General features: G+C 36.2%; 1 protein-coding gene across 1 annotated transcript in view; it reads right to left on the bottom strand.

Moving 5' to 3' along the window:
• Positions 1–21,476, bottom strand: part of Prestin (prestin) — a 422,871-nt gene that overhangs the window by 44,196 nt on the left and 357,199 nt on the right. The window contains exons 9-10 of the mRNA XM_067141052.2: positions 1,421–1,583; positions 1,111–1,287 (exon numbers count right to left, since the gene is read on the bottom strand). Coding sequence (XP_066997153.2) covers positions 1,111–1,287; positions 1,421–1,583 — 340 coding nt within the window. The remainder of the gene's footprint in view (positions 1–1,110; positions 1,288–1,420; positions 1,584–21,476) is intronic.

The raw sequence follows: 21,476 nt of genomic DNA on the forward strand, positions 1-21,476 counted from the left end.
GCATTATATATATATATGTTCTGATATTTTATTTCTGGTTCTAAATGCTGTTTTAGGTTGAAATTTCTTAAATATATTCGCGATTTTGAAAACTTGATTTCCAAAATACGTAAATACTACAAATTGATTACGTTCAGAGATTTTCTTTCTTTTCTCATGGTTTATTTTTTTCCTCTGTTTTCTTTCTTACATATAATATTGTCTATCATTTCTGGGTTGTAGCCATTTGCTTTAGAAATTTATTTTATTGTTCTAATTTCTTTCAGTTTGTTTTCATTACTCAGGGGAAGTTTTAATAATCTACTGATATAGCTGTTGTAAGCTGCTGGGTGGTTGGAGTTTTTATTGATGGTGGTGATGGACTGTGTGGGTTTCCTAAAAATATCAAAATCTATCCTTGTTGATGTGCGGTCCAAGAATTTTTTTTATCGTTTTCTTTCTCCATATTGTATTTAATGTTGCTGTCAAGCAAATTTAAACAACCCAGAAGTGTTTCGGGAGTAATGACGTCTCCATTTAAAAATACTACCGTGTCGTCAACCAAACGGACCCATAATTTTCTTTCTTTCTGATATGTGTTCAAGGTGGTTTTCTCAAGGTGCTTCCACCGCAACCTCGAGGTGACGTAACACCATGTGGTTGCGGCTCGTTTCCCTACTTAAAGCTGAATGTTTGTCAGTACTCGACCAACAGCCTGAGCACGAGGAAAAGCCAGCCCTTCCTATGGTATGTTCATACCTTTTACAACAACATTGTAAGTTTATATGTATTATTTTCATATTTTTACACTTGTTTTTTCTTTTTCTTATTTTACAGTTTATGTCAATAGGGCTACATTTAAATTCATTTTAACTAATTTTGACGACACACGTGGAATTAAATTTAAATTTTAACACTGATGATGGACCTTAGTGTCTGAAAACCGGTTATGTTTAAAAAAAGAAAGTGTGTGCTGATACGACTGTATATAATTAATAATAATAATAATAATAATAATAATAATAATAATAATAATAAGCACTGTTAATAAGAAATGGCTTTGATATTTTATAATGATTATAACAACAGACTAAGACTGAATTTTACAGTATATCTTTAACACCAACTTACATTTGGTAAAGGCTCAAAAAATGGCCCAATAACCAGTAATACCAAGAGGAGGAGAACACAGGATACCAAACTTGCAAGTTGAGTTTTACCTCCCACAGTTTGTTGAATCAGACTCCGAGAGAGAGAAGCACCAAATGGGATGCAAGAGAAAAAAGATCCAAATATATTTGAAAAACCCTAGAAATAAAACAGTTGTTAAGTAATATCATAATATTACTACATGTTCACTTAATACCGCATTTATCTGAATAAGGAAAAATAATCACAGTGGTAAAATATGAGTAATTATAGTATAAAATTTTATACTTACCGAAGCTAGTAACTCTTGATTTGCATCAACACTGTAATTCAATTTTCTAGCAAATATAGATGACATAGACATGTTCACAGAAAATGCAACAATTGCAATAACTAGGCCATCCATTAGTACATTGGGCAGCAATAAAAATGGAGGAGGTGATGGATATGGCAATCTAAAACAAAAGAAATCTTAAGTATTAAGCAGTGTTGTAGGTTAGGCTATGTAACTCTACTAAATAATTTAAGGCTTTTACATCAAAATTAATTTACCAACTTCATTAATTGGCTTGACTGACTAGCTGAGAATAGATGCTCTGAAAGCACAAAAATTGCTTCAATGAGGTAACTCATCTATCGTTAAAGGTGGTAGAGAAATCAGATAATTCTATCACTCCTATGTACTGAACATCAGCATTGATATTGTTTTGTGCCAGCCTTGTCATAACCCCCTTCAGTACTTCCTGGAAGGGGCTAGTGAGTTAACAGGGAGTTCTCAGTCTGAGGGCATGGCCAGCCTCTCCTTTTACTTTTCTCCTCATCTGGTTTCACTCTGCACCTTCTGGAACATGGAACAGGAATGCTCCATCTCTAGCCAAGCTCTGAATATTCTAGTAACCTATCATCAAGATATAAATACAAGGCCAACATGAACAAGGTGTGGTTTTAGTGTTGGAGAATCAAGTGTGTGGTGGGTGTTCCACCAGTCAGTGCTGGAGTTTGGTAGTCGAACTGGGGTGACAGTAGTGGTCGATGCTGTCAGTGTCCTACAGATGTCAGAGTATTTAAGTGGAGTACGGTGTGTGTAATGCCTTGAAGTACTGACTGGATTACTACATGTGTACTGATGTGGAGTGAGCCATTAGAGCTTAATGTAACTTTAAGGCTATTCAGTCTGTCAAAAACACTAATTATAACTCACATAACACTATGACATACCTGTGAAAATACACACTATTAAACAAAGAATGACATGCTTCGTTCTACAAGAACATCCTGAGATTTATCAAATCACTTTAAATCATGCACGTATTTGGATTACGTTGCATAAACTTGTCAATGATTGAAAGTTGGTGATATGAACAAGTATTAACAAATAATGATTGTAGTAGTATTAAACCATCACCATATTAACTAATACAAATATTTCTGTACTTATCTAAGCTGCTAAGGATACTGGACAACATTATGACCACAGTCTGGAAGCAGTGTTTGAAGGCAACGGACTACTCTTGTAGTTGTTGTGAGAAGTATTGTCCTGCTGATAAGCACTGTTGAGCTTGTCCTGTATAGTTGTCAGTGTTATGTAGTTCACTTTGTTTGATTGTGAACTACTGGACTGTCTCTGGAGTCAAACCAAGGAATAGTCATCATGTGTTGTGGGGGTCAGCAGCCCTTGTTCGTAACCATCCACCTGTAGGTAGTATGTGGGGTAATTGGGCTTGCGAACAAAAGTGAAAGTAAGGCAAGCCTGTCAATAAGGATTATAGCCATCTCAGATAATACCAATGAGCCAGACTGCCTACTGCTGAAGGGAGTATATAGGCAACAATGAGCAAGTGTGATCATTCATGGTTGAATGGAATTGTTTGTGTGTGCCTTTACTGGGTCATCCTGAAATAAATTAGAGTGATAAAATGAACTGTTTCATTTGTAAGAATATTTAGGTTAGCCTAATTGATTAAAATAACACTGAACAGCTATAGCTTGAAATAAAGGTCTACATACACAAGATGGTGGACTCGTCCCATCATCAGCTGTCTGAGAGTCTGCCTTAGAGTGCTGCACCAGGTTAGAAATAGCCCGGGGCCTTGTCTATCAAGAGACGGGGAAGTGAGGAGGGGGAGGAGTAACAACCTCGTTAAAAAACCTGGGTCCATCTGGCTCCGGGTGGGCCCCTGCCTAGGGTTACAGGTGAAACCTGGCCAACGGTCTTGAAGGCGGAAGAGGAACTCTGCTTTAGTTCCGAACGGTAGAGAGAGCGGAAGAGCCTAGTGGAGTGAACCACGAACAAAAATCAAATTTCGGACTAACAATCCGATCTTATCCTGGAATCTAATTCCTCACTTTGTATTTTATACAATTTCAATTGCAGTATGGAAAGTCCGCTGAATGAAGGCACTACCCCAGGTGGTAACTCGAAAGAGAAATCCACCATTGCGCCACGCAGTGCATTGGGACTAAAGGTTCTGGGGAGTCCCAACAACTGCACTCAGAAGGTTGAGTCGGAACAACCTTGGAATCCTTCTAAAATAAAATTCAAAAAGGAATTCTTTTTTGGCACTTTAAATGTAAATTCTCTACTCAAGACTGGTAAACAAAAAGAACTAGAAATACTTCTAGAGAAAAACAAAATTTAAATTTTGGCAGTTCAAGAAACTAGATTCCTAGATGAAAATGTAACAGACACTTGTAACTACAGGATCTTTAAAGGCAAACCAGCAATCAAAATTATGAAGGGGATGCTACTACTTGGTACAGCTTTCTACATTCATAAAAGTATAATAGGAAATATAACAGAATTTAAATCCAACTCAGAAAGAATATCTCTCCTATCAATTAAATGCAAAAACAAAACGTACACACTTGTTAATTGCCATGCACCAATAAATGAAGACAATAGGAAAAACCCTCAAAAAACAGAGGAATTCTGGGTTCGTTTGGAAAATGAAATATCCTAAATTCCGAAAATGAACACCATATTACTATTAGGTGACTTCAATGCACAAATAGGTAGAGAAAAGAAATTTAGAAATGTAGTAGGACATTACCCAGCCCACAGAAGAACAAATACAAATGGTATTAGGCTAATCAGTTTGCGTCAAAGCTATCACCTGAAACTAATGTCAACCTTCTTTAGAAAACTCCCCAGAAAAGCTAAAACATGGATATCTCCAAACCCAATGTTAGGAGAATTTCAGTTAGATCATGTGGCTGTTTCAAAAAAAAGTACAAAAGAAATTATGAATGTGAAAGTAGTAAGGAATGGTGAATTTGATTCTGACCATTATCTCTCTAAAATTAAAGCCAAACTCCTACCTAATAAAGAACAAAGAAAGCCAAAGAGGTTAATAAAATATAATGTAGACAGACTTACTATAACAAAAGAATCAATTAAAAACTACCAAGACGAAATTAAAGTGGCTAAACAAGGCAACTGGCAAGAAATATCCAAAGCAATTAATTATGCAGCACAGAAAACATTTGGGCCAATAAAAAATAAAAGGAGTATATGGTGGAATGAAATATGTGAAGAAGCTTTAACAGAGAGGGCTAAAACATGGAAAAAATGGAAATGCTCAAAGAAAATTGAAGATTTTGATCAGTTTAAACAACAAAGGAAGGAAACAGCAAGGATAATCAGAAGTACTAAACGAGCCTTTCAAAAGGAGAAACTTATAGAAATGGAAAAAAAACTTTATAAAAAATAACACCCGTGACTTTTATCAGACTTTTAAGAATGAATTAATGGGGTACCAAACTACAAATGTTAGTTTCAAGGATGAAAACGGCAGAATTGGACTAAGCAATACTGAAAATTGTGAGATATTAGCAAGATATTTTGATCAACTTTTGAACTGTCCTGAACCAAGTCATAAATTAGAATTTCAAGATATTGATGAAAATTTGGAAGAAGACATACCACCAACTATAAAATAAATTGAAGAAGTAATTAAAACCCTCAAAAACAACAAAGCTAGCAGAGAAGATTCTATTACAGCGGAACTTTTGAAGTGGTCCTTGCCAAATATAGCAAATAAGCTACAATTACTCTTTGAAGAAATCTGGAAAACTGAAAAAATTCCTGAGGAATGGAAAGTAGCCTTGATACATCCACTCCACAAAAAAGGTAATAAACAGGAAGTTAATAACTACAGAGGAATATCTTTATTAGCAGTGGCATATAAAATATTTTCCAAGATTTTATTAAACAGAGTAGAAACAACACTAGACAATCATTTAGGTGAATATCAAGGTGGTTTCAGGAAAGGAAGATCATGCTCAGAACAAATATTTAATCTTAAGTCAATAATTCGCCACAGGTTACTTAATTCAAAGGACACTGTAGTCATGTTTGTAGATTTCAAAAAGGCTTTTGATTCTGTTGACAGAGAAACTATATATAAAATAATTCGAGAATTTGGCATAAAGTCTAAACTGGCAAATCTAATCCGTGAAACACTTACAGACACAGTCTCTAAAGTGAAATTTCTGGGGGAGATATCACAGCCTTTCAAAATAAAAACTGGTGTACGACAAGGCAACGGACTATCACCAATTCTTTTTAATTGTGTCCTAGAGAAAATAGTGAGAATTTGGAACGAAAAACTTATTGAACTCAACATTTCACCGATAAGGTTAGGAAGAGGAAACAAAAGGATTGAAATAAATTGTCTTGCATTTGCAGATGACTTTGCAATACTTTCTGAAAATGTGACATCTGCTATAACCCAAGTAAATGTCTTGGAAAGAATTGCCAGCAGAACTGGCTTAAGAATTTCTGCAGAAAAAACAAAATTTTTAACAAATATTTGGGATGCACCAAAATTTCTGAAAACAGATATTGGCCAAATAGAGAGGGTAAAAAAATTCAAATATCTAGGGGAAATAATCCAAGAAAATGGTTTAGAAAAATCTGCAGTAGAGGAGAGGGTACATAAAATGGAGAGAGCTTATGGTGTCACCAAAGATATCTACAATAAAAGATGCCTATCCAAAAATGCCAAAATAAGGCATTACAACACAGTAGTGAAACCAGAATGCCTATATGCCAGCGAATGTCTGGCATTAAACTATAATTTAGATAAACTAGAAATACTAGAAAAGCGAATCATGAGGAAAATATTAGGCCCACAAAACACAGCAGAAGGTTGGAAATTACGAAGTAATGCTGAAATATATCAAAAAATAGAAAATATAACAGATGTAATGAGGAAAAGGAGACTTATGTTTTTTGGACATTTATATCGAATGCAAGGTAGTAGATTAACCAGTAAGATTTTCAGATATTTGTGGGGTAAGAAATCAACGACAAGCTGGGTCAATGAAGTAAGAAAGGATTTAGAAAAAAACAATATAACAACAGAAGAAATAAATAATAGAGAAGGCTTTCGGGAAAAAGTATTGAAAATAGAAGGATTCCAAGGTAGGAAAGTAAAAAAGACTGGTTCAAAGTGGTCTGAAGACAGAAAGAAGAAACATAGTGAACAGATGAAAGTGTACTGGAAGAAAAGGAAAGAACAAAGAAGAAGGAATTGAAATTGGCACGTGGTCCTCTGGTGGCCCATTCGAAAGAATAATAATAATAATAATAATAATAATAATAATAATAATAATAATAATAATAATAATAATAATAATAATCCAGCTCTGTGCCTAAATGGTTAGCATGCTGGCCATTGGTCCAGGGGGTCCCAGATTTGATTCCCGTCTGGGTCAGGGATTTTAACCTTCATTTGTTAATTCCAATGGGTCGGAGGCTGGGGGTGTGTTTGTATACTGTCTTCATCACTAGAATTCATCATAGATAGGTCCACATGCTCACAGACATGCAGGTTGCCTATACAGCATCAACTTAAAAGAGCTGCACCAGGCCTCTTTGGAGCCCACATGCTATTATATTATATTATATTATATTATATTATATTATATTATATTATATTATTATTACCAGTCAAATATATAAATAGTAATGAAATAATTAAAATTATATCACACATGTAACTAACACATCAGCTGACAATAATAGGTGAAATGTTCTTAATGGACTGGGTAACAAATTTGTATGGTATATGTACCAGTAGTTCTTTTTTTGGAATGAAGCCATATTTTTTCTAGTGTTAACTCTGATATTACAACTTTAAAGCTTTCAGTTTGTTGAAACACTAATAACAACACACATAATACAGTAGTGTTCCTGTTAAAATGTTAACATGCTAATAAACAATTACATGTTTCGTTCTACAAGAATATCCTCAGATTCTATCAAATCACTTTTAACCATACATATATACTTACATTATTGTTTACGTTGCATGAACGTGTCAATGATGGTGAATTGGTGATATTATGAACAAGTGAGACAAAATGTGAATGCAGAAGTCCTCTACCATCATCTTTGTAACTTTCAGAAAGTTTTCTGTACTTATCTTAAGCTGCTAACTACCCATTACCTGCAGCAAATATGTTTGGACTGAAGCCAGTTTCCCTGCTCCAGTCAAGATTTGCTACGTTATGGGGTGAGAGGAAGGTGGTAGGCAATAATTCTCTTCAGTGGAGAGGGGAGCGGAAGAGCTACTTGGTTATACACTGGCAGAAAATTAAACCCCAATACCAAGAAGATATTAGTTTAGGGGAATGCAATTTAGGTTAAGCAACTGTCTAGGTAGGATATTTATTTCATTAAAGTTTTCAGGGCACAGGTTCAAGTATGTGCAAGAAGATATGCAACATTAATACCTCCTGTAATCACCAGGATTTTCAATTCAAGTATGCAAATGCGCATGCATTGTGTCATACACTTGCCATACCAGTTGCACTTGGTCAGTCAAACTAGCATGCTGGTATTGGATCATGCTGGATTTGTCATCCCATAATGTTCCATACGTGCTCAATGGCCAAAAGGCCAAGGCAACTTGTTGACACTCTGTGGAGCACAATGGGTGACAGCAGCAATATGAGGACAAGTGTTATCTTGTTGGAAAACACCCCCATGAATACTGCAAATGAATGGTAGCACAGCCAGTTCAATCACCAGTCTGACGTAGAGATCTGCTATCAATATTCTTGGGATAGTGACAAGAGTGCTTCTGCTGTCACAGGAAATTGCTCCCCAGACCACAACTCCTGGTGCAGGACCAGTGTCGACGCTGCAGATTGCTTGATTCCAAGCACTCATCTGGCCTCCTCTTTACCAACCTACAGTCACCACTGGCACTAAAACAAAAATGCTCTCATCTGAGAAAACAACAGATCTCCACTCCACCCTCCAGTGAGCTCTAGCTTGAAACCACGGAAACTCCATGTGGCAGTGATTCAGAGTTACTGGTATGAACGCTACAGGTCTCTGGCTCGGACCTGTCCCTCAAGTAATCGATTTGTTACAGTTCGTTGTGTGACTCTGGTATCAACTGAAGCTCTAATGGCTGCTGCAGATGCAGCATAATCTACCACAGCTGTGCGGCAAATACGGCGGTCTTCCCTCTTCGTAGTGGCCTGTGTTGCAGCCAGACCTCAGACTTCTTCAGACAGTGCCTTCCTGTGACCATTGTCGCCAATACCAATGCATTATGGATACGTCCCTGCCAAGTCTTTCTGCAATATCACGGAAAGAACATCCAACTTTTCCTAGCCTATTACGTGGCCTCATTTAAACTCTGTAAGCTGGTGATACTGCCTTCTTCATCTCCTTATGGCATGTTTCATTTGCACCTACCTCACAATGTCAACAACGGCCAATAACTAACGGTCACGATGTGTACAGAGCATATTTAAAGCAAACTTGCTTTACAAGGACATAGGGGCTCTACTAGCACTACTTTTCATTGGCTAGTGCAGAAATCTGAATGGGTGTCATCTTTCAGATGTGTAAACATTCCTCTGAATTTCGTTTATCTAGCACAACTCTTTCTTGGTGTTGGGATTTCAATTTCCACCCATGTATTGCGTTTGCCTTGATGTGTGTTAGCGAGTAAATGCATGATAATAATTTTGAATAAAAATGTGGAAATGAATTCAGAGTACCTTGTAGGATAATATATTTAGCAATAAATAACAGCCTACTAAAACATCTCTTGTGGTGAGAATGCTGCCTAAGTTTAAGGAATTTAATGCAAATAACCTAATCCACATTCCAGATGTTTAGCAACGATGTGGCCTGCGGTGGGGTTCATTGAGGACTAATGAAAATGTTGTGAAAAGTTGTTCCAAAAATTAATTTAGTAGCACAAAGAGGCTGGGTTTTTTTTTTTCAAATGTGTGTGGCTGTTGAGGTTGCTTTGGTGAGCTTTTTTGTGATATGAATTTCTATTGCTTCTTTAATGTCTAATAATTTACTTTTACTTTAAATATGTAAATACAGTATTTAGATTGGTGTTGATGTCTATGAAATGGTGTGAGCTGTCATAATAAATGCTCTCAGAAGGCTGAATGCTAATTGTATCTAAACACATTTTTGTGTTCTTTGTACATGGTGTGGACATTACACTTCGTTTGGCCAGTATACGTGGGATTGCTGTTTGGTTCTAGACACTTGAGTATATAAACTTCTGATTTGGAGAAATGTATTTTTGTTCAGTCACCACTGATTTGCATTTGTGGCAGTCACCCAGGTGGCAGATTTCCCATCTGTTGTTTTCCTAGCCTTTCCTTAAGTAATTGCAAAGAAATCGGAAATTTATTGAACACCTCTCTTTGTAAGTTATTTCAAACCCTAAATCCCATTCTTATACATGAATATTTGCCCCAATTTGTCCTCTTGAATTCCAACTTTATCTTCATATTGTGAACTTTCCTACTTTTAAAGACACCACTCTAACTTATTCGTCTACTAATGTCATTCCACAGCATCTCTCCACTGACAGCTCGGAATATACCACTTACATGTTACAAATCTCATGACTGGTCCATATTAAAATGTTCATTAATTCAACAATGTTACAAAAGTTAATTGAGATCCACCTATTCAATACATATTGGGTTCTTAAAATTAAGATTTATATCTTACTAATTTAACGGGGCATATTTCACCTATTGCATGGCCATCTTTAACAAAAATAAGAAGACTGTGGACTCACCTTACTAATACAGGTTTAATAACAATAACTCTATCAGCCACATAGTTCTATACTCTATGACAATTCCAACAGCCACATAGTTCTATACTCTATGACAATACTATAAGCTTCCTACAATAATTTTCAATGTCATCTTTAAATGATTAAGCTACTTAGGGTCCATAGTAACCATTCTACGACTTCAAATTGGGTTGCCTTTAACCAGATTCCATTCATACTTTGAACTTGTAACTCAAGGCCATAATTTTAGTCATAGACTTTCTTATCGTTCATGTAAATAAGGACAGATTGGTTATTTTTAAGAATGTTTTAAAGGCCTCAATGTAAGATTGTACCAACATTAATCATTTTTCTCATACATATTTTTAGACATGTTTAATTTATTGTATAAATTGTCATTTGAGAACTTTCAAGTTTCCTCGTTTTTATAACATATACGTTTCTCTATGTAACACTTTGACTAGAATAATCAGGATCCTGATCTTTATCCTTTAGGCATGAGACTACGGCTGAAGATGCCAGTCATGCTATAGTGTTATAAGAGTTATTAGTGTTTCTATACACTGAGAAGGTTTAAAGTTGTATTGCAGTATATATTGTGTTGGCAGTGATAGTTCATGAACATTATTGGCCTTGGGTATTTATTGAAAGCTGGAAGATCTAGATACAGATGTTTCTTTCATTTTTTTCTCTCTCTCTAGTGGTTTAACATCACACTAACACATTGAAGATTTTTGGCAACACAAGGATTGGGAAGGTAGTGGCCATGACCTTAATTAAGGTACAGCTCCAGCATTTTCCTGGTGTGAAAATTGTAGATCATGGAAAAACCATCTTCGAGGCTGCCGACAGTGGGATTTGAACCCACCATCTCCCAAATTCAGGCTCACAGCTATGCAACCCTAAAATGCATGGCTAACTCACTTGGTAGATACAGATGTACTTAATGACCCTCACTTTAGTCAATGTCATCTCAGATGATATTGACAATGATATGGGGCAAGTGGGTAACTTGGTGGCATAATCCCAGCGTGACCTGATCTAATTCATACATTTTTCAACTGTTTTATATGGCATGACGGGCTAGCAACTTCACCTTTCTGACTGTTCAATTGTATGAAGTGTTATGTTCTGGCAGCCACTGTTGAAAATCTGATTTACAAGAGCTAGTGATGGGCAGTTCGTCTATTATTTTAGAATGATAGCCAGAATCAATCAATCAATCAATCAATCAATCAATCAATCAATCAATCAATCAATCAATCAATCAATCAATCAATCAATCCTGATCCGCATTTAGGGCAGTCGCCCAGGTGGCAGATTCCCTATCTGTTGTTTTCCTAACCTTTTCTTAAATGATTGCAAAGAAATTGGAAATTTATTGAACATCTCCCTTGGTAAGTTATTCCAATCCCTAACTCCCCTTCCTATAAACGAATATTTGCCCCAATCTGTCCTCTTGAATTCCAACTTTATCTTCATATTGTGATCTTTCCTACTTTTAAAGACACCATCCAAACTTATTCGTCTACTGACGTCCTCCCACACCATCTCTCCACTGACAGCTCGGAACATACCACTTAACCTAGTCAATACTTACAATACCACATACTGTGGTTAAATAATTATAAAAAATAGAAAGGTTGTGAACATGTTTCGCCCTTCTTAATGGGCGAAATCAGCACAATGGATAACCTTAAAACAAATAATTACAATTATTGGTCATATAAAATTGGAATGAGATGTTGTGATGTTAAAATTTAATTTTGATATCATGATTCACCAAAAATTAAAAGAAGAGGATCAATTTCAATTCCAGACAAATGCCGATATATATTTTTTAAACAATATTGTAAAATTATACTACAATAGTTTTAACTTGTGTTTGTAACATTTGCATCAAACTTTCTAATCAAGTTGCCTATTATCTTTAGAAATGAGCCTTACCCCTAGAATTTCGTGCTTGTCGTCTTTAACTTTTTCGTAGCTTACAAATTCTTCTTTCACGAGAATGAATACTCCCCCTCCTACCATTCCTATCCTATCTCTATGATACACCCTCCAGTTCCGTGAGAAAATTTCTGCATCCATTATATCATTTCTCAACCATGATTCAACTCCTATTACAATATCTGGTAAGTATATATCTATTAAATTACTTAATTCTATTCCTTTCTTTACAACACTTCTACAGTTGAGCACTAACAGTTTTATGTCATCCCTACTTGATTTCCAGTTCCCTGTTCCCTTAACACCGCTCCCTAGGCCACCCTGTTTTCCTGAATGTACCTCCCTATAACCCTTCTAAACAAATTTCCTACAGACCAGGAAAGGGTAGCGCAGATGCTGATTCAGAATTATTTGATAAGATAATCAGCTATGTGGGAAACGATAAGGAAAGGAACGTGATCGTAGCGGGTGTTCTCAATTTACCAAATGTCAACCACTGCAGTTTAAGTGAAGGCCTCTGAGCGCAGATCCCTATTTCCTACCCACCCATTAGGATCTAGAAATTTCACTCCCAGTTTCCCCACATAACCACTCCAGTCTCATTTAAATCCCCAATCACCCTCCAGTCAGTATCCCTCCTACACAGTATTCCACTGATAACAATCTCCGCTTCCTTAAACTTCATCCGTGCTGCATTTACTAGATCCCACACATCCCCAACTATGTTAGTACTTATACCTGCTTGTCTTATGTTGTTAGTACCAACGTGAAACACTATACACCTTCTCCTTTCCCTCCTCCTTCTCTTCTACTTTCCTCAACATCTGCCTTAACCTAATTCCTGGATAACACTCTACCCTGGTACCCTTTCCTCCACACACTTTCCCGACATGTCTAACGATAGAATCCCCCATGACCAGAGCCTCAACCCTAACCACCTCATTTGATCCCCTTCCCTCCTGGTCAGTCCTATCTTTCCTGACAGCTGCAGAAGCTACTTCCTCCTCCCTTTTCTCCATACCTGACCCTGTTGTAATCAATCCCTCTTCTAAGTAATTGTGAAACCAGTCTTTAAATGAGTCAACATTCATTTCCGAATGATAATCTAGATCCTTGCTGTAAGGTCAAAAAAAATTAAAAAAAATCACCACTGTCTAGTACAAAGCCTGCTTTTCACCGACACTACATGACATATGATCAGCCTGCCTCCTTTTCCAACGGGTGCTCGATGGCCCCCCTCTTCTCTACAAATATTGCCATATGTCTTCCTTAGAGTGGACCTGTTTAATCCAGGTTTCATCCAAATAGAAGTAACGTCTGTCACCAACAGAGGTCCATAGATTATGTATGCACTGTACAGAAAAATTTTAGTCTTGCAGCAACAATGTCGCTTCTTTCTAAAAACAAATTCCTACCATCATTGGCTCACTGGCATTTGAAACTGAGGGATTTCAATAATGTGCATATGGAAGATGCAGAGCCCTAATAGTTAATTTTGTCCTTCATTAAGTACACCATTTTCTTAGCTGTTGGACATTCTCCGTTATCATACAAGTCAAATATTGTTGGCCGTAAAACATACTTTTCACTACGTACATAATCACCCTGACTTTCACTATCTGAAGCTATCAGATCATCACCTGAATTGTTATTGTGCAAAATATCACATATTTCTTCTTCCTGAATCACACTATTACTAAAAAATTTACTCATGCTTGACGTTTTGTCTACTACTCAATCACTGTCACCATCACTTTTTATTTCACTCGGTTTGAGAAGCGACAAAGTTGGCTTGTAAACAATGAATAAAAGAACACAAAGGAAGGGTTGTACAGTGTGAAGAAAAGAGGACACTCAAGTTACCTACTGGAAGAAAAATAAATTTCTAGGCAGAACTCTTCTGGTCTCCAGAAACACAAGCATATTGGAGCACACTATACTGAAGAGGTTTACGGGATGGCTTTACTCCTCTACAGGCCACAAAAGACTGCATGTTTAAATGACCTTTCTCCTTTATGGGAGCATAGGTGTTAAGATTATAACTGTTAATAACATTGCTAATGTAATTAATACTTACCCAGCACTGTGACACAAACACTATCGATCGATAGTGTTCTATGATTATAATAATATTATTAATTTCATAATCATTCAGGTCTACCTGCAGTAATTTTCTTCCTCTCTGAAATTATTCTGAATATAGATCCTTTTGAAACATTTACCACACGTTACTTCATATTCTGTACAGAAACGAGTGGTTCGCCCCTTTTGCTCTCTTGGGTCATAAAATCTGGCTAGTATTTCCTGACTGGCTATTCATTAATTTTAGATTTTCTCCACAGCATGGTCATAGAGTTTGCTTTTGAAAGATATTTTATCTGCTCATTTTGCCACTTTGCATCTACTCCCTTCTGTCATGACTTCCTTGTTGGACTATACTATGTTAGCAATTATTACCTGTATTTACTTCAACCAAAATCAAAGTTTAGTACATGGAAAATGCTAGATACTGGAACCTTCCACAAACAGTCAATTTGAATAAGTATTAGTACCAGCTGTCAACTGTGATTATTTGCAAACTAATATATTTATGAATGAAAATGTTAAATAAAGGAAATATAGGGCAGGATAATAAACTTCAATTTAATTTCAGAAGTCAAAAGAATACATCAAATGTGTATTGTAGTGGATTATCAGGGTCCCTAAAATTAAAATCACTAGTCAGAGAGGTAACATGTTACTGAGCAAGTGGCTGTATGGTTTGGGTCACGTAGTTATCAGCTTGCATTTGGGAGGTAGTGGGTTCGAACCCCACTGTCGTCAGCCTTGAAGATGGTTTTCCGTGGTTTCTCATTTTCACGCCAGGCGCTGAGACTGTACTTTAATTAACGCCACGGCCACTTCCTTCCCACTTTTATCTCATAAGACCTGTCTCTGCTGGTTCGGTGTAAGGTTTTTTTTTTAAGCAACATGCTTGTCTACAATTTCAATAAGAGGCCGTAAAGGGATGTTCCACCTAATCCACACTGTATAAATGATGTTAAAACTCCTATTTTATTATATTAGGACTAGTTTTGGTCCTTCTTGGGCCATCTTCATCTAAACAACACATTAAACTTAAAAACTTATGAACAGTACGCACTAGAGTTGTTGATTTAATTGACTCATCAAACCAAATAACCAGTTAATCTAAAATCTGATTAACCGATCAATGTGCTTTAGCCAATAATCAAACCGATCAAAATTGTAGTGTGCTGAAGGTAAAATAACTTTTTCATGCCACAAGACCTGTGTACTGTATTGTTATTTGACATTTGGCATGCTAGCCTCAGCTATTGTATGATCATTAAAGTAAGATCATGTTCATATCTTTCTTTCAGAAAGGTAAAAGCAACCTACTTAATTGCTTTCTTGTAAAACGAGGGTTATGTCCATTGCTTTTATAAACTATTGGAAAGGAAATACCGTATATTTGCAGACATTTACAAAACATAGTCAGGCGGCATAATGGATAGATGTGGATAAGGTACTTGAAGAGACTGTCATTAAAAAGTTTTCAGGAATTTTCAGGTAACGTACGAATGGGCAGATACCAAATACTAGAAAGACACAGTAGAAAATGTGACAACTTAAACCTCACTTCGTGTGTGGTTGTTTTTCAGAAGATAGTATATATATTCACATTCAGAGTTTGTGAACTTCAGTTACAAATATGGCTTATGAACCAATGCAAGGAAAACTTAGTGAAATTTCCAGATTTAAACTAAATGACTATTGTATGGTGACAGAGAGATAAACAGATAAACAGTGGTTTGTGAGAAATACATAAAATCGTTAAGTTGTGCTGAAGTAAAAATAGTCTTCAATATCATCTTAAATATATTCATCCCGTCCAAAGTATATCTGCATCTATCAATGTGTCTACAAGTTCATCTTCTCAGTCAACGTTGGAGCACCTAATAGTGAAGCCTGTGTCCTCTAATACAGAAAATGATGTTACGAATAAACTAGTGAAGAGCATTACCGGTATGCAGGATAGCAGGCCGCATTGTCTCTGATCATGATATCGAAGAAGTTTTATGGGAGGCTCTCATTTCTCACTTACCACCATCCATCTAGAGACACAGTAACAAAAACATGAAAGGCAAAGGTTATGATGTACAAAGGCCAAATTATTAAATGAACTAAAACAAGCAGAATTTGTTAATCTCAAGGGGACTTTTGGTCTTCCTTGTGACGTGCCAGGACAAAATAAATATTCGCTAATTTCCCTCCCCATAAACAATATCTCTTGGGTGCCAGCCTTCAAACTTACGGCTTGAAGACAATAGTTTATAATTAATAGTAATAAGTAATGAGACTCTAAATACTCCCAGAGGTGGGGTGACAGAACACTAACCATTAAGTACACGCTAACTAGGAAATTAAGGATCATTAATAAGAACTGATGAAAGTACCAATTAAAATAACAATTTATTAGGGTGATAAATGTGACAGCGTATTTACAAAAACTGAACTTACGGACACAAAATAAAAATTGAATGAAATGAAATTTAATAAAATGAACTGTTACTCAGAGACTTGCAGTAATTTACGCCATTAGGTTACCATTTGTAGATTATGGTATCTGGACACGTTTGATGTAGAGCTGTGGTTTCCTGGTCCTCTCATACTGCCACTGTCATCTCTCATGTAGTAAGTACCAGTCCTATTTCCGATTCATGCATTGTCCACTAATTGGACAACTTTCCTGACCTTAACACTCCTTATAATACTCATTACATAATGTGGTAATGAGCCCTAATTTCAATATCAAAACCCTCTTGGATTGTATTCATAGAGAGAATACACTTGTATTCTTCCATATTACAGAAATGTAGTGTAACTAAAGATGTAACAAAATTATCTCCTGTTCTAGACAAGTCAAAAATCGGTCTCTCGCTAACTTTATATAGATAGCCAATTCTCGATGAGAGTAACTTTGAGAAGTGTCCGGCCCCGCGGCATAGGGGGCAATGCGTCCGCCTGTCACCCAGAGGCCCCAGGTTCGATTCCTGGCCAGGTCAGGTTTTTTAAATTGTAATGATTATTATCCTTGGCCTAGGGACTGGGTGTTTGTGACGTCCTTAATCTTCCTTTCCTTACACACAACATTCCACACTACCACCATTACAATTACACGCAGGTTAATACAGTATGGTGCCAGTAGGGGCAGAAGACCACATGAGTCGACGCCCTGTCTTCTCTCGTATAATAAGAACGACGAGAAAGACCTTTTTCCTCTTTCATCATGACCAACAGATGCTAAGACGTTCAGATGCTGAGATGTTAAGATATTAAGTAGTTAAGACCCTCACGAGCTCTTGTCATCAAAGTATATCAGCTCCAAATTCTCTCTCCATCTCCCATACCACATGATCCAGTAAGATCTGATGTTCTATCCCTTCTTCTTTCCATCGCTGTATATCCATCATATTGTTTCGTTATGTTCATTCACATAGGTTGAAAGTTCACGGGCTTCATAAGCGTCAGGCAGCCAGCTTCAAAAAGTGGGAGTTGACAAATTTCAACTGCCTCACTCAAAATTGGAGGGGCAAGGTAAATCTATAATCTTGATAATGTCCTTTTCATGGTAAAGGGCTAAAATTAGCATGGTGTGTCCGGTCGACTGCCGCCGGGCTACTGAAAATTACTGCAAGCTATTAATACGGGTGATGTTGTAATACCTTACTAAAACTTAGCTGTTTCAGATTTCGTTATTGCCATGACAAAAAGAAATGAGATGATAATGTGAAAGAGTTGACTAAAAACCCTGTATCATCTTTTTCTTCTACCACTTTTTCCACATATGTCGCAGGTGTGAACTGTGTCGCACATGTGGATTTGGTTCTGTTTTACAGTTGGATGCCCTTCCTGATGCCAACCCTATACGGGGTGATGTGATCACTATTGTGTATTTCTGTGGTGGTTGGCAGTATAGTGTGTTGTCTGAATATGAAGATGAAAGTGTTGGGACAAACACAAACACCCAGTCCCTGAGCCAGAAGAATTAATCATGCACAATTAAAATCCCTGACCTGGCCAGGAATCAAACCCGGGACCCTCTGAACCGAAGGCCTCAATACTGACCATTCAACCAATGAGTCGGACACTAAAAACCCTATATATATATATATGCATAATAATCTAGAATGACCTACCATAAATTAAATATACACATCTTTCCAATTAATTACACAGTTTAATAATTTCTGTACATGCTAATCGTAGATACTTCAGGGTTACAGCTCACTGGATTCATTCAAACGGGGAATATCATAATTCAATAATCTATAATCTTGATTATGTCCTTTTCATGGTAAAGGGCTAAAATTAGCATGGCGTGTCTGGTCAACTGCTATCAGGCTACTGGAAATTACTGCAAGCTATTAGCAGGGGTGATGTTGAAATATTTTACTCAAGACTTAGCTCATTCAGATTTTGTTATTGCTGTGATAAAAAGAAATGAAATGTTAGTGTAAACCACAATGCCACTAACTGCACAGAAGAGTTTCAAGATGTAGTTTATAAATGGGGGTTGGAAGAAAAAAGTTGTCGCTGTTCCCTCTGACAATGCACGAAATATCATCCTAGGAGTTGAGAGAACAAAGTATAACAAGTTTTGGTGTGTCGCCTTCATCTACAATTAAGTTTAAATATAGCTATCAAGGATACTGTGTGAACCCAGTTGAAATTCAACTAAACGACAGATTAATCGATTAAAGGCATTCATTTTACATACTATCCACTTCATTCCATATCGATATTGTAATCAAATAAGAATTAAATAAAAACTTTTCCACCTGATCGATACTTTTATTATTTAACCTTAGGCTAAATTATGTCATTAAAAACTGCAGTACATGTTTCAATTGCTTGGCAATCATCATCAGCTGCTGCTTATCTTATAGCTTAGGCGAAAGAATATAAAAACATTTGATAATTAAAATTTTTGGTAAAGAACACTTAATGGTGAGGGAGGGTGGGGGTGGGGGAAGGGGGATGTTAAAATTAGATATACAAATTAAAAAGCTATTTCTAAACTAAAAACTTCCTAAACTTCCTTCTATGGCACTACATTCGTTCTTCCTTAGTTTCAGCTGTGTTTCACTCAATGTACAGTTCACTTGTCTTGATTATGTGTTGTCCTTCATTTTTCTAGATCATTCTTATGGTCCGCTAGAAGAATTTATGCTAACTATGGTCGAATTTGTTCAGTATTTCAGTTAGACGGATAGTTTGAAGTACGACCTGTAACCGGCAGGAAAGATATAATTATTAATTAAAAAGATTTTTGTTTAAGATTCTGGTATCCAAATGAATTGTACGTATCTGAAAAGAATTGCAAAGGCCGAAACTTACCCCTATTTAATTGTTCGTTGTGTAAATTTATTCTAAATCTTCAAAAGATTGGCACATTTGGTGTGACCTGAAACCGGCAGAAGAATGTTTTGGTTATTTAAGAGAATCTGGAAACATGTTTCTTGCACGGAGTTATTATGCTGTAAAGAAACTGTTTTTTAAACTTACCCCTGTTCAATTTATTCTGGTTACGGAGTTTACTTGTTTGTTTCCTTCTCTACCGTCTTCGACCTAGTGTAATAGCTGTGTGACAGGTGCGTTTTACTGGCTTGGTTTGGAGGGGGAAGGGGAAGTGAGAGTGTGTTGTCATTTGTTGTCGAGTTAAGGGGACTGGTTTCTATTTGTGACGTAGCTGCTTTGTGATAGGTTCCTGCTTTCACTGGGCGTGTTCGATTGCTTTCTAATACTTCCATGTAACTTAAAATGTGTTCAAATAAGGGGTTTCTTTGTTCGTTTGTTTCATTTAAATTTTTATCCTTATTTAACATTTTGTCCAGAAATATGTGTATACTTTCAAAACTATTCATTCGACCATAGTTAGCATAAATTCTTCTAGCGGACAATAAGAATGATCTAGAAAAATGAAGGACAACACATAATCAAGACAAGTGAACTGTACATTGAGTGAAACACAGCTGAAACTAAAGAAGAACGAATGTAATGCCATAGAAGGAAGTTTAGGAAGTTTTTAGTTTAGAAATAGCTTTTTAATTTGTATATCTAATTTTAACATCCCCCTTCCCCCCCACCCCTACCCTCCCTCACCATTAAGTGTTCTTTACCAAAAATTTTAATTATCAAATGTTTTTATATTCTTTCGCCTAAGCTTTAAGATAAGCAGCTGATGATGATTGCCAAGCAATTGAAACATGTACTGCAGTTTTTAATGACATAATTTAGCCTAAGGTTAAATAATAAAAGCATCCATCAGGTGGAAAAGTTTTTATTTAATTCTTATTTGATTTAAAGGCATTCAGTTAACCGATTAAAATTTTTAATCCATCAATAGCTTTAGTACACACACACACATACAAAAATATTAAAAATTTGTTAAAAATCACATTTCACTGATATTTGGTACCATCATAATATACTGAGAAAGAAATAAAAGTTAATCACTTAGTGTGTCCATACGTTCGTTTCTTGTAATTTTATTGCCCATTGTCATTTGAAAAAATGCTTTTATTTTAAAATTAAATATTTCAAGTTTAGACGGCATGGAATGACATTAGTAGACAAATACGTTTGAGTGGTGTCTTTGAAAGTAGGAAAGATCACAATATGAAGATAAAGTTGAACTCAAGGGGACAAACTGGGGCAAATATTTATTTATAGGAAGGGGAGTTAGGGATTGGAATAACTTACCAAGGGAGATGTTCAATAAATTTCCAATTTCTTTGAAACCATTTAACCCATTCCAGTCTGGACCTTAATATCCCTCACAAACATTCTGGACTGGGCATTTTTTAGGATATTTGCATGATTCTTTTTTATTTGTGCTTGTTTTAGCATCTAGTTTTGAAAAACACTGTTTGTATTATGTCAATTATCACTTGAGATTTTAAATTTTCTTAGATATTATACCATGTTTTGCAAATGGAAAAAGGTCTGACGGATAACTAAGCAAGTACAGTTTTCTGAAATATTGTTATATTTACCCTATTTTACTAATATAAATAGTGCCTTGCAATTACAAAACAACAACAATAATGAGTATGATATAAAAATCAATGTAAAATGTAAAATTGTCATAAGATGCCCGCAGCGCGACCTGGGCGTAATTTCGGCCGCTGTAGCTCGCAGTTAGACTGGAAAGAGTTAAGAAAAGGCTAGGAAAACAACAGATAGGGAATCTGCCACCTGGGTGACTGCCCTAAATGGAGATCAGTAGTGATTGATTGATTTATAACTATGTCTAGTCTT

Source organism: Anabrus simplex, chromosome 2 (assembly GCF_040414725.1).
Source record: "Anabrus simplex isolate iqAnaSimp1 chromosome 2, ASM4041472v1, whole genome shotgun sequence".
In the NCBI taxonomy this organism is placed as follows: Eukaryota; Metazoa; Arthropoda; class Insecta; order Orthoptera; family Tettigoniidae; genus Anabrus; species Anabrus simplex.